General features: G+C 43.8%; 1 protein-coding gene across 3 annotated transcripts in view; it reads left to right on the forward strand.

Annotated features, from left to right (window-relative positions):
* The window catches only part of ATP2A3 (ATPase sarcoplasmic/endoplasmic reticulum Ca2+ transporting 3), a 147690-nt gene that overhangs the window by 17594 nt on the left and 117656 nt on the right, over positions 1 to 12440 (forward strand). The window contains exon 1 of one of the 3 annotated variants that reach the window (XM_075904375.1): positions 6299 to 7059. The exons of the other annotated variants lie outside the window; for them this stretch is intronic. Within the exon in view, the coding sequence (XP_075760490.1) occupies positions 7020 to 7059 (40 nt within the window). The 5' untranslated portion in view covers positions 6299 to 7019. Of the gene's footprint in view, positions 1 to 6298; positions 7060 to 12440 lie in introns of those variants that run through there. 3 annotated transcript variants of the gene reach the window in all.

Raw genomic sequence — 12440 nt, forward strand, 5'->3', positions numbered from 1 at the left:
GTGCAGGCTGATGACTTGGGCAGAGAAGGAAAACAGACTATTAGATTGTTTCAGCAATCCTGAGTTTTCAGGAGGTTGGATATTGATGCAAAGATAAGCAGCCTCCAATGTGATTCTCAATTTTGATAGAAGGCCTGTTTGCATTGTTCCCTGTCAAAATTAGCTGAGGAAAATGCAAATATGCCTTCATATCCCTTAATTCCCTTTCAGGAGGTAAAAACAAACAGATCAAATATGGAGCAACTTAATCTGAAGATTAATCGGTAGCAACAGTTACACTGTCTCCTATGCCTGTCAGACCACGTATAAAATAAACTGCCGTGTGGTGTTGGCTAATCCTGACACAATTGCCTGCTGTAACACAGTGCGAGGGGGAAAAACACCTATCAGTAGTAGTTTCTGGTGGAAGGTAGCCCGCTGTTTTGATAAGTACTTACAAATTGCCCAGCAAACTTTACATGTCTGTCCAGTTTTTTTTGTTCCATTTTGTAACCTCCAAGTCAACAAAGGGTCTAAAATAAGGAAAATGTGGTGAGTGAGTGGAAAAATGAAAACAACCCAGCTGTGCAGCATATCGGACAGGAAACCTGCAGAGCACTTATAAAGTTGCAATGTCAACATTGAAACGAAACATTTGCTACTGCTCATGAATCTGGCTTAAAAAAACCCTCTTTGAGGGAAGTCTAAGGTCTTCAGCTTGCTTTTTGTTTGCTGAGGTGAGTGAGAGGAGGGATGCCTTGGTTTCTCAGAGTTTTTATTGTTGCTGTTATTGATTCAGTCTCCTTGTATTTTTCTCGTTTCAACATTCTGAAGGGCGAGGTATTTTAGGTGCCGAGTGTATCAGTGCAAAGTTGAGGGAGCACCATTAATTTTTCCATAAAGAATTGGAGGTATGTAGGGAGTCCCTGACTTGTTATTTGAGCTTTAAATCTAAAAGAGATTGGATCTAACATATGGACTGGGTTAAGGCTTTGTTACACTAGACCCACAGGGCTCTGACTGAAAACTACCTAAATAGTTTGCCTGTAGAACTGGCAACTGGTCTTTGTCTACAGATCCCTCTCCCTCCTCTTCTCCCCACACCCCTTGGATCTTCACATTTTTCCCCCTCCAGGTGTGTCCTTTGTGTTGTGGACCTGCCGGTCTAGATGTAGTGGGAGTGTCCTACATAGAACCCGCTTGGTTTGGACAGGAGATCAGAAAGATTGTCTTCTGCAATGTCAAGATTTTTCCACTAAGATTTTCTTTTTTGTGAGACCAGTGGCTTTCGATTGATCTAAAGGTAAATGGAGGCTCCACCTGCAGAACTCTGTCCTTCCATTAGCATCTAAGGTGAATCAGAGCAATTTTAGCCTTTGCAGGTAGGATTTCAACTATGGGCATCACTTTGTAAGTACTGTACACAATCTGGACTGGATAATCTTATAACCAATAATCTTTTGCCCCAGAATAGGATCCAGTGTCAGGAAGGAATCCGTACCCCCCTGCATCATGAACAGTGTTGCACAATTACTAGGCTTTGGTGCGTTACCATTTGTATTTGCCTTTCCCTGAAGCTGTTCAGGGAGACACTGGAATAGATGGGATTCAGATCCTGTGTTCCTACTCATTGTTGGGTACACTGTGCAATATTACCCTGGCTACCAGTGCAACTCTACTGGTGTGACTGTTAGCGCAATCACATCATTTAACTACCCTGAGGTCTAGACTTCTCCTGAGCATTGATAACCCTTATGTCCCACATGCAGTATGTCTGCCATCAGATGATGGGGACTGTCCACCAGAGAAAAAAATGGTTTACTATACAGCGAGGATTCCCAGAGAATCCATTACAATATTTTTCCCTTCCCATGAACTCCAGCAGAATAGAGCTTTCATACACCACAGGCATTTTTTTCATCTGATATAATCTAAACCAAGTGCACCATATATTTAATTTTCCATGAAAATCCATCTAAAAAGGTTGCTGAAAATAGACTATGTTCTGAGAACAGATACCAGAAAAAGGAAGCATATGTGTGTGGGGAGGGAGGTCAGTTGAGGGGGAAAAGTTCTTCATCATAATTGAACTGAAATTTTAGTGAACTTAAAGAAGCACATCAGCTTCCATGTAGATCAGATTGGACTGTGCCTAGTATTGAGGGTTAGGGCGGACATGTTTTTTTTTAATCAGCAGATGGAGATCAGCTAGAGATCAGAACAGTCAAGTTTCAAATTTCACAATCTTAAACTAGTGGAGGAGAGGGGAAGAGTTTCCCTCTCCCCTTAAAATATCATAGAAATTCTCCTGAAAACAAATAAACCCAGGTCACGTGCAACCCTGTTTGAAAACCCAATGTCTCAATGTAATCTATTTGGTTTTAAATGCAAATCATTAAGATCATCTTTTCCTTCCATTATCTAGCAAGTTCTAAGTTCTGGGCTATGTTTCCCTTGTACCACTTAATGACCTTCATGGCTTCTAAGCCATTCCTTTCACTGTTTCACATGATTTAACAATCATAATCTGTAACAGGAAAAATGATGAGTCCTAATGTTGGCAGGTGAAAGAGAAGAGAAACTTGTTCAAGCTGTTTAGGCTTCAACATTTACTCGCACTTCAGCAGTGTAGAGTCCTAGTAAAGTCAGTAGTATGTCACAAAGTCAGTCTGTAGGGCTTCTCGTGTGAGCTGGTGGCTGCAAGATCAGTTTGAATTGTTTTCTGAAAATATTTTTTAATTAAACACTTCCTGGGCAGAGCTGGGAACATTGCATTGTGTGGAGTCCACATTAGCCAGTGAAATTGATCAGATTCATTTGTGTCCAAGCTCTGTAAAAAGCAAAAAGTCAACAAACATGGAAAAGCAAATGAGATGCTTTGAAGTAGTTTTAATACTGTACCATGAGTGGGTGTTAATAACCTCATTAAAGATGACATGATTAGGATTGTTATCTGGATAGCTATTTTAACCAGGGTACTTTTCAAATGTGTTTTCGCAGACTTCACTAAGGCACAGTGTAATGGTTGGTGTTTGTAACTGTCTGCCAGCACAAGTAGTTTACTCTGATAAGATCTTGCAGTGTTTAGAACAGGTGCTGAGATGAACTGTGCCCTCCTCACCGCTGCAGCATGACCTTCTGGTGGAAGGAGCTGGGTTTTGCTTTTTCCTTGCAAGCTCTAACACAAAAGTCCATGATATGAGCATGTTGGGACGTCGACCCTTTCTTTCTGGAAGACTAGTGAGCAGCTCAAGCTGTGAAGAAAGGGGTGATCGAGGAGGAAAACTTCATTACTTGCAAACGGCAGCTTTGTTCCTCTATGGCTAGTATGCAAATGAAGCGCTATTTAGTATTGTTGTGCTTCATCTGCATAATCTATTCGAGCCGTTTTTGCGCAAAAACAAGCAGTGCGGCGGTTTCCTTTTTGCATCAAAACCCTCTCCAAGGCATAAGGATCTTGTGCAAAAAAACCCTTGCGCAAAAATGGCTCGAATAGATTATGCAAATGAAGCATGTCAAAATGCTAATCAGCACTTCGTTTGCATACTCTCTGCTGGCAAAAGCTGGCCTATGATAGTACCTGGTGTTTCTGTGCTATAGTCGCTTTACTGCGAGGTTTCACCATCTCTCTGGGAAGCTCTACATTTACCTCCATTTTACACAGAGGCGATGGGGTAGGTGACTAACACAAGGTCACACAGCAAGTTGATGGGAGAATTAGAAATAGCATAGAGGTGTCCTGGCTCCCAATCCCTCTGCATATTGTGATCTTTACAGGTTAGATCATTCTAATAAAACACTGACTTTAATAAATGGAGCTTGCCTATCTCCTAGAGCTGGAAGGGACAGTCATCGAGTCCAGTCCCCTGCCTTCAGAGCAGGAGCAAGTACCATCGCTGACAGATTTTTGCCCCAAATCCCTAAATGGCCTCTGCAAGGATTGAACTCACAACTCTAGGTTTAGCAGGCCAATGCTCAAACCACTGAGCTAGCCCTCTCCCCTTTGTGCTTGGAAAAGCCACTGTTGAGTTCAGCCAGGATATCTCCCACCAACAGATCAGGTTTCGGCACCATTCCAGCTGTGTTGCTGGAAAGTACTGTGATTGCATGCATGCATGTGTGCTGAGGTCACTTGTCCCTGCCTTTGGCGGTGGTCTAGAGAGCAGAGCTCTACAGAGACCAGAGCAGGATGATCAAAGGTGTGAACAGGAATGATATTCTGTGATCACTGATGTGCATGGTAAAAGGTCTCCGAGGGGTAGCTGTGTTAGTCTGTAGCTTTAAAAGCAATGAGCAGTCCTGTGATACCTTCGAGTAGGGATGTAAGGGTGGGGCTTGCTGACTCCAGTTAATAGGTACAGGTTGGAGCAGCTTCCCTCCTGGCCCACGCAGGGGGCTGCTCCAGCTCTGTGGGGCCTGCTGCAGGCAGGGGTTGCTCTGGCCAGCCAGCCAGAGCAGTTCCTGTTCTCCATGGTGGGCCTGGCCTTCCCCAGGTGGGTATTTAAGTTTTAAGAATGCCTGAGAAAGATTTTGTAGGTGTTTGTCTCTGGCTGTGATATTGGACAATAAACAGAAATTCACTGGATCCTGTGACGTTACTGGTCACAGCTGTGGGATGGGTTCATGGCCCTGGTTGCAACTCACCCACCCCCAGGTCCCAGCTACACACTTTCCACCCTCTTCTCCACTACGCCTGTATATCTGCTGTCCAGTCACATCTGTCCTTCGCTTGCTTTGTCTGTATCCCTGCATTTTTACTTGAGATACCAAATGAGGTTTTGAATGGAGGGGCGGATGAAGAGAAGATTCAACGTAGACGTTGTTTTGTCCTTTTAAAATTCAAATTTACAGAAACATTTCTGGAAAAGGTTGAATTTTATTAAACATTTTAAAATCGCAAAAACGAAAGATAAAGGAAAATATCTAACTTGATGTCTTCAAAGCTCAGCACAGTGTTATTACGTTCCATTTAATAATGCACATACCCACCCTCTCAAACTGGAGTTTAACTCTTCAGCCTGCTGTTGTGTCTCAGGTTCATTATAAGCTGTAAAGGGAAATGGCTGGCTAGGTTAGAGCAGCCCCTTCCACCTCCAGAGTGGGCAGGGGAGCTGCTCCAGCAGCCTAGGCCTGTCGCACTGTGGGCAGAGGATGCTCCACAGTGGTCTGGAGCAGCTCCCATCTTCAGCAGCTTTGGCCCAGCTTGGCTCCAGTGTCTGGAACAGCCTCCCAGCCAGGCCCACCATGCCGCGGGTGGAAGGGCCTCTCCAGATGGGGCTGGAGTGGGTCTCTGCTCGCAGGATCTTGGTTAAGCGGTTAACCAGTTACATGTACCATTTACCTGGGTAACTGATTAAACACCCTAGTGGAGGGTGCAGAATGGTACTTGCTTTTATTGGCTAGTACCCAAACTCGTTTGGACGTCTACCTAATAATTCATAGGAGCAGATCATCACTAACTTCTTAAGCTAGAGTCATGTTTCAACGTTCCTAAAAGGGCAAAAAAAATATTCTCCTTAACGTCTGTTGCTATGACGCGAAGCAATGGGCTTAAACTGCAGCAAGGGAGGTTTAGGTTGGACATTAGGAAAACGTTCCTACCTGTCAGGGAGGCTAAACACTGGAATCAGTTGCCTAGGGGGACTGTGGAATCTCCATCTCTGGAGATATTGAAGAGCAGGTTAGACAGACACCTGTCAGGGGTGATCTAGATGGTGCTTGGTCCTGCCGTGAGGGCAGGGGATGGAACCTGATGACCTCTCGAGGCCCCTTCCAGTTCTAGTGGTCTGTGATTCTGTGGTTTCTAGTTTCTCTGACAGGCCTAGAGTGGGGTCAGTGCCTAAACAATGTGAGCAGGCCTGCCAGTGGAGGGGGTGGGGAAGCAAAGGGGGTAGTTCCCCTGGGGTCTGACAGTTCAGAAGGGGCTGAGGTTTCTACTATCGCAGCAGTGGTGCTTGGAGCCCCAGGGCCTTTAAATCACCGCTGGAGAGTCAAGCAGTGTGCTCCGGGCACCTTTAGGACTCCCACGCCCAACCTGCTCGGCAGGCCAGATCCGGCCCGCAGAGGCTCTCTTGCCCACCCCTGCAGGGCCTGGTAAGGCTGTTGGATCCTTTGAATTTGAGTATACGTTGTGGGGAGAGTAGCCAATAGGTCATATTGTATTCTCCTTAGTCTGTGTGAATGTTGCATGCTGATACCAAAAACTCTCCACACAATTTCCACATGAGTTGGCTAATGGAATATTTTAGTTAACTTTTTTTTAAAATAATAATAATAATAAACAAGCAATAAGTCCTTTCTGGCTCCATGGTACATGATCCAAAAGCCATTCAATTAAATGGAAACTTGATTTCATTGGGGTATTATGGAGGGAATTTTCCAAAGGGCTCATGATTGGCCCCGCTTTGCTCCCATCGAAGTCGATGGGAATTGACTTCAGTGGGAGCATAGTCAGGACAGCACTTAGCGGTTTTGGAAATTCCATCTTTAATTCTGTTCTAAGGCCAGCAAGGAGGAGACCTTAGATCAGTCTTGGAGCTGATCAGTGTTTTCTAGCATGGGTTTGCTGGAGGTTGTTTGGTAGCTTAAAAACTAGACCTAGTCTGTAATTTGCTGTAAAAGAAGATAGCCCCTGTATTAATCCGATTTTAGTTTTTTAAAGCACACACGCTGGCCATATCTGTTTAGTACGGATGATGCTAAGCAAAATATTTTTTAAGCAAAATATTAATGACGGCTCAACTCCTACCGTTAAACAAAGTTGTCTCAAATCCAGCACATCTGTGTTACACAACTGCTCACATTTCTCTCCCCATTTGTCCCTACTTACAGCTTTCAAAATCTGGCAGGTATTTTTTAAAGTGACCCTGGCAAAGAACTGATCTACCTTGACAACAATCTTCTCTGGAAGGGCTTAGTTTTTGGCATGCTAACTATGTTTGGCTTTGTTTTGTTTTGTTTCCTAAACTGTTCCAGGATGCTGCCAGGAAAATTTTATTGAGCATTTGGCTTACTGTAAGTGACCTCCATGGGGCGTAGCTATGTTGTGGCGTGTCACAATCAACAGGTTTGCTGTTAAAGGTACTTAAGTTTTCAACAACTTAGCCTAAATACTCAAACATGACTAGTTTTGGGTGCCTGTATTTTGCCAGTTCTAATTTTCACAGAAGGATGCTCAAAATGTTATGAAATCTGGCCCATTCAAAATGTCTCACGTCGGCCGCTCACAATCAGGTTTTTTTTTTTTTTTTTAAAGGAGTCCATTGGTCCTAAAATGAACATGAAATGATCATCAGAAAGGAAACAATTCAGATAAAAATAAGTCCTTGGTACAAAATCCTCAGTATAAAATCCCCAATAAGTCTAAAATGAAAGACCCTATCTCCTAGAACGGGAAGGGACCTTGAAAGGTCATCGAGTCCAGTCCCCTGCCTTCACAGCAGGACCAAGCACCATCCCTGACACACATTTGTCTCAAATCCCTAAATGGCCTCTGCAAGGATTGAAATCATAAAGGAAACAACAAAATAGAGTTGAATACAAATGAGCAGAGAATTTACACTGGTAAATTACTTTGAATGCTATTTGGCTTATTTTTTATACATACTGGTGAACTGCTGTTGTGGCAAAGGAGCAGAAACCTTTCAGGCTTGGGAAAAGCTGCTTCACCTTTTGTTTAGAGTGCTTTGAGATTGACCGCTGAAAAATGCTGTATATGTGCTAAGTGTCGTTAAACAATGGCTAGGGAACTTCAAGAGAACAAGTGAAAAATCCTGTGATGATTTTTTTTCTGAAGAGGGAGGACTGAAGGGGGTGATGGAAAACTAAGCAAAGGAAATAATTTTTAAGGATGACCTATAAAGTGGGGGGAATGGATTTTGAACTTCTTTTTGGTACATCTTTACCCCAAAACTTTTTCTTTTAGTTATTCTCTTGAAGGCACAGGAATGTCAGGAATTCCTTGTTATACTGGAGATCTTTAATTGGATCTTTTAATAAAAACTCTTTCAAGTGTTTCTGCAGATGTTTGGGTTCTACTGACATTCTTATGTCAATTTAATTTCAAAATAGCTTATTTCAAAATTTTGGTGCATCTACACAGCGCCAGATTTTGAAATAACATGCTATTTTGACACATCCCTTAACTGTCTTGGAATGAGGGTTACAGGAATGCCGAAATAGTGTGCCCGTTATTTTGATTTTTTTTTTAAATAACGGGCACGTTTAAAAGACACGGGGTAGCTATTTCGAGATACCTCCGGTATCCTTAAATAGCCCTGCTGTCTTGATATACCCTCAGAGTCTTAACCAATTTGAATAAAAATTGCATCCCTGGTCAGGTTTCAGTTCCTTGATGTTTCTGAAGAGTGTAAACCTAACTTAGTTTTCCAGTTGTCCAAAGAGCCTTTCAGGAAAAACAAAGTACTGTAGATGAGACTGGAATTTGTACTGATAAAAATCAGTAAGGGAAAAAGAATCCTACAGACTACCTTTGCACATCGTAAAGAAACAAACCGATCCCAAGCGTGAATTTCATTTTCCTTCGCAGGTCACTTCCAAGAAGCTATCCCGCTGATTCTGCCATATCCTTGAGTGCATTTCCTTCAGCAATGCAGTATTTTGGTAGCTCTTTGCATACCTTTAGTGCATTTCCTAGCGTTTGGCATTTGTGTCTTTCAGAAATCAAGGATTGGCTTTAATATGCTGCCTTGCTTGGCAGTATAAAGTTAAAATTAACCAAAAAAAAAAAAATCTTTGGAAACAAACCGGCATCTCACTGTATAATTTTTGTGATCCTTCGGGCTTTGGAAACTTGCTGATCCAAGTAATCCTGCTAGATGTGGAAATAGGAACGAGATGAAACGGATTGCCCAAGCGTCTCAAGAGAAGAGGTAGAAGTACAACTGATGGAGCCATGTAAAACTAGACTGAGCAAAGTACCTGAATGCGCAGTAGGGGAATGTTGGTTTGAAGTGGGGTGACAGGAGGTGTAGTTGGGTTGAATGGCCCAAAGGTTTTGTTTATGATTTCAAGGAGGTGAAGGTTTGTTGTTGTGCTCCCATGTCCACACCCGAATTCAACCACCAAACAGACCTGCTAAGAAGACAAAGATGTTTTTACATATTTGCTCTTGCAAACATCTGTACTTGTGGATAAAGCGAACATCTGCAGAGTTTGCAGAGGAATAACTAACCCTGGGTAGGATTATGCCTTTTGGATTTTAGATTTTTCTTTTCTGCTTGGAGGAACTTGTCATGGTTACTGGGTAACACTGTGTCTTAGACCTCCTCAATCAAACTCTATGCACCTCCACTGAGGTCTTGGACTTCAGACTATCACATTGGGATAGAATCCCATCATTTGCCCACTTGTATCCCGGGCCTGCATGGCATTCCACTCTGTATTGACCAGATTACTTCTGCATGCCCAATTTATGTTCAGTACCTGCAGTTTTCTGTTCCTTCCGTGTGTAGTGATGGTGGTAACCAGTGACCTGATGGCCAGCAAAAAGCCAAGTATTATTTATTTAGGTTTTCGGAGAAAACAAACCGCATGCACATCTCATTTGCCAGATCATAACCATCTTCAACATGAGAGAACTACCTAGTTCTAATCTTCCTGTAGAGTTCACTAAAGAGCCTCTGTTTGTGGGTATGTCTACACTGCAGTGTTGTTGTTTTTTTCTCAAAAAAATGGCCATTTTTCCAAAAAAACTTCATTACGTCCACACTGCAATCACGTTCTTTCGAGGAAAAGAAATTGAAAGAATAGAGGCGTTTTTTCCGACATTGGCAAACCTCTTTCTACTAGGAAGATGCTTTTTTCCAAAAGAGCTCTTTCAGAAAAAGGTGTGTGTGGATGGGGAAGAGGGAGTTATTTCGAAAGAAGAGGAAAGAGGAAAAAGCATAGGTGCCCTTGTGGCCACTCCGTCCATAGTAATCACAGCTTAAATGCGAAATAGCATCCATTCAGTGTCGCTTTTTCGATGTGCTTGGGCAGTGGGGACACTCTCTTCCAGAAAAAGTTTTTTTGGAAGATCTCTTCTGGAAAAGCTTCTTCCGAAAGAAGCCTGCAGTCTAGACATAAACTGTGTCAACTTGTCTCCTGGAACAACCTAAGACAGCTGACTCTGCCCCCCTCTTCTCCTGAGAAGAGCTCTTTCCCTGTTTACTGTCCTCTTGATCTCTAGTTCCCAGCCTGGAAAAAACAGCTTTGTCACTTCCGACAGGAGCCTGGAAGCCCGCCATTGTCTTGTAATTGCCCCCCCCCCCTTACTCTCCTAAGAATCTGCTGGGAAGTCGCTTCTCTGAGAAGCCATTGTGTTGCTTTCTTGTGTGTTCTTTCCGAGCCCCTTTAAACTAGATCAGTGCATTTCCACAGGAAAAGGTTATAATCCAGTATACAGCCACTTCCCCTCACTGGCTGGGTCCCATGAAGTGTTCATCAGAATTCTATATTCTGACATTGTTGCATGGCATTGCCACATGTACATCTCCCACAGCGTTTATGGCAGCTCAGTTTCTGACGGCTGGCCGTGAGGGAATGTATGTTTGTTTGTTAAAAAACTGCTTAAGCTTTATTTTATTCATGCTCATGTGGGTTTTATTTTTTCCAAAACCTGTAAATATTTAAATGCAGATTTGTAGCTTTTTTCCCCCCACTCAGGGGATTTAGTGGGAAATTCTTTCCACTCTGTTGGTTTAGCAGAGAACAGTACTCCCCTTTCACTTTTCTCAATGAATATGTTCCAGGGTGTTGCAGTGGGTTTTGAACCCCTCCACCCCACCCCCGCCAAAGCAGTTATTGGAAAAAGGGAAAAACTACCCTGCTGGTCAGGATTATGACTTTCCAAAGAGGGAAAAAGGAAAACTCAGGCCAGACAAGTTTCTGCAGCTGGCAGCTAACCGTTCCAGGGCTGGCTCTGATGCTTCCCTGTGTGCAGGGGGCGGGCAGTGGTGGCTAGGGAGGGATAGTCTGGGCTCCTGGAATGCGCTTGGGCAGGCCAGGGCTGACAGGAACCTCTGAGTGGAAAGGGGATTCCCTTGATCTGGCATGAAAGGAAACCCCAGGCTTGTGGGTCTGTTACTGCACTGCTAGGAAACCAAGGGCGAGTTCTACGTCAGGCAGTTGCTTCTGGCACTGTTTGCAACTGTGCAAACACAAGGGAGGAAAGGAAAAAAGGGGGAGGAGAAGCAAAACAAACAGTGGAGAGTCTCCACCCTGCAGGGAGAACATATCCGCCAACCTATCTTCCCATTCTCATTGCCTGACCTGCTGGAAAACCAAACTTGCTTAGGGGCTAGGCTTAGAGCTTGGAGTCTGGAGCTTTTTCTTGGCCTTTCACTTCTTGGCTTGATAAGAAAATGCAGCTTCTAAGAATTGTTGCCTGCTGAGGTGGCTCATTTCCGTTCTCTGCGCACTCAGACTTAACCCATTCATTGCCCAATGGACTGGTTTGGTTTGGTTTTGTTCCATCTCTCCTCTCCCCACCTCTCAAACCAGTCCAGCTAACACAAAGGCGTTGAGCGTACGTTTTATGGCTGGCATTTTCTTAAAAGGCGATCTTCAAAGGTTCGCCCCTCCCTTGGCTCCTTTTATAATTTTATTTTGTGGGCAGGGTTTTTGTAATGATGTACAAAGATGATTTAGTCTCAAATAGGATTGGCAGTTTGTTTTTAACCCTGTCTATGGATTTTTGTTTTGCTTTGCTTGTTTTGCCTTATTTCTCATTTTGGTGCAGGGCTGCAGAGAGAACTTAGTCTTGTCCTTCCTTAGCCATCAAACAAAGGAGATGTCTTGATTGGTTTGAGGGTTTTGGCCTCATTTCCTTAGTAAGAGCTGGAGTGGAATAGATTCTGGTGGATGTCAGTGACAAATACCTCTAGGCATATGCACATGCACAGGATGGGCCTAATCTGGAGCCCACGGAAGTCAGCGGAGAGTCACCGAAGTCGCTTCCATAGGCTTCGGGTCTGGCTCTGTCAGTGACACTGGATTCACTGCAATTACTATTGCTGCATTCTTCAAAATAGCCATCTTCATGTCGCTTACTTCCTAGGTTTTTTTGGTTAGGAAAGGGCCCAGCTAATGTCCTGTAGACATGGGTACGATTTAAGAAATGCCCTCATCAAATACAGACCAAACCTGATAACGGGCCAGCCCCACCAGCACAATCACCCCACAGAGAGAATCTGGCTGGATAGATGAGCGTTGCGCTCTGTGGCTCACTTGTGTCATGTTCATTCTGCCAAGTGGTGTGGGAGAGGCACTTTTGAAATATGCTGTAGCAGGGAGGGCACATAGCCTCTCGTTACCGTGGGGTGGTGGGTTTCCGATTATTGGCTCATTATGTTCCCATTTCTTCCTGCCTCCCCCCGCCCCACCTAGAGAAAGATGTTAGTTTTTATGGAGATAGGCTCGTGTTCTCTTTGCCTGTGCTGTGCCTGGTCTCCCCAGACTGC

The sequence above is a fragment of the Pelodiscus sinensis genome, chromosome 21 (genome assembly GCF_049634645.1).
Source record: "Pelodiscus sinensis isolate JC-2024 chromosome 21, ASM4963464v1, whole genome shotgun sequence".
NCBI classification, from domain to species: domain Eukaryota; kingdom Metazoa; phylum Chordata; order Testudines; family Trionychidae; genus Pelodiscus; species Pelodiscus sinensis.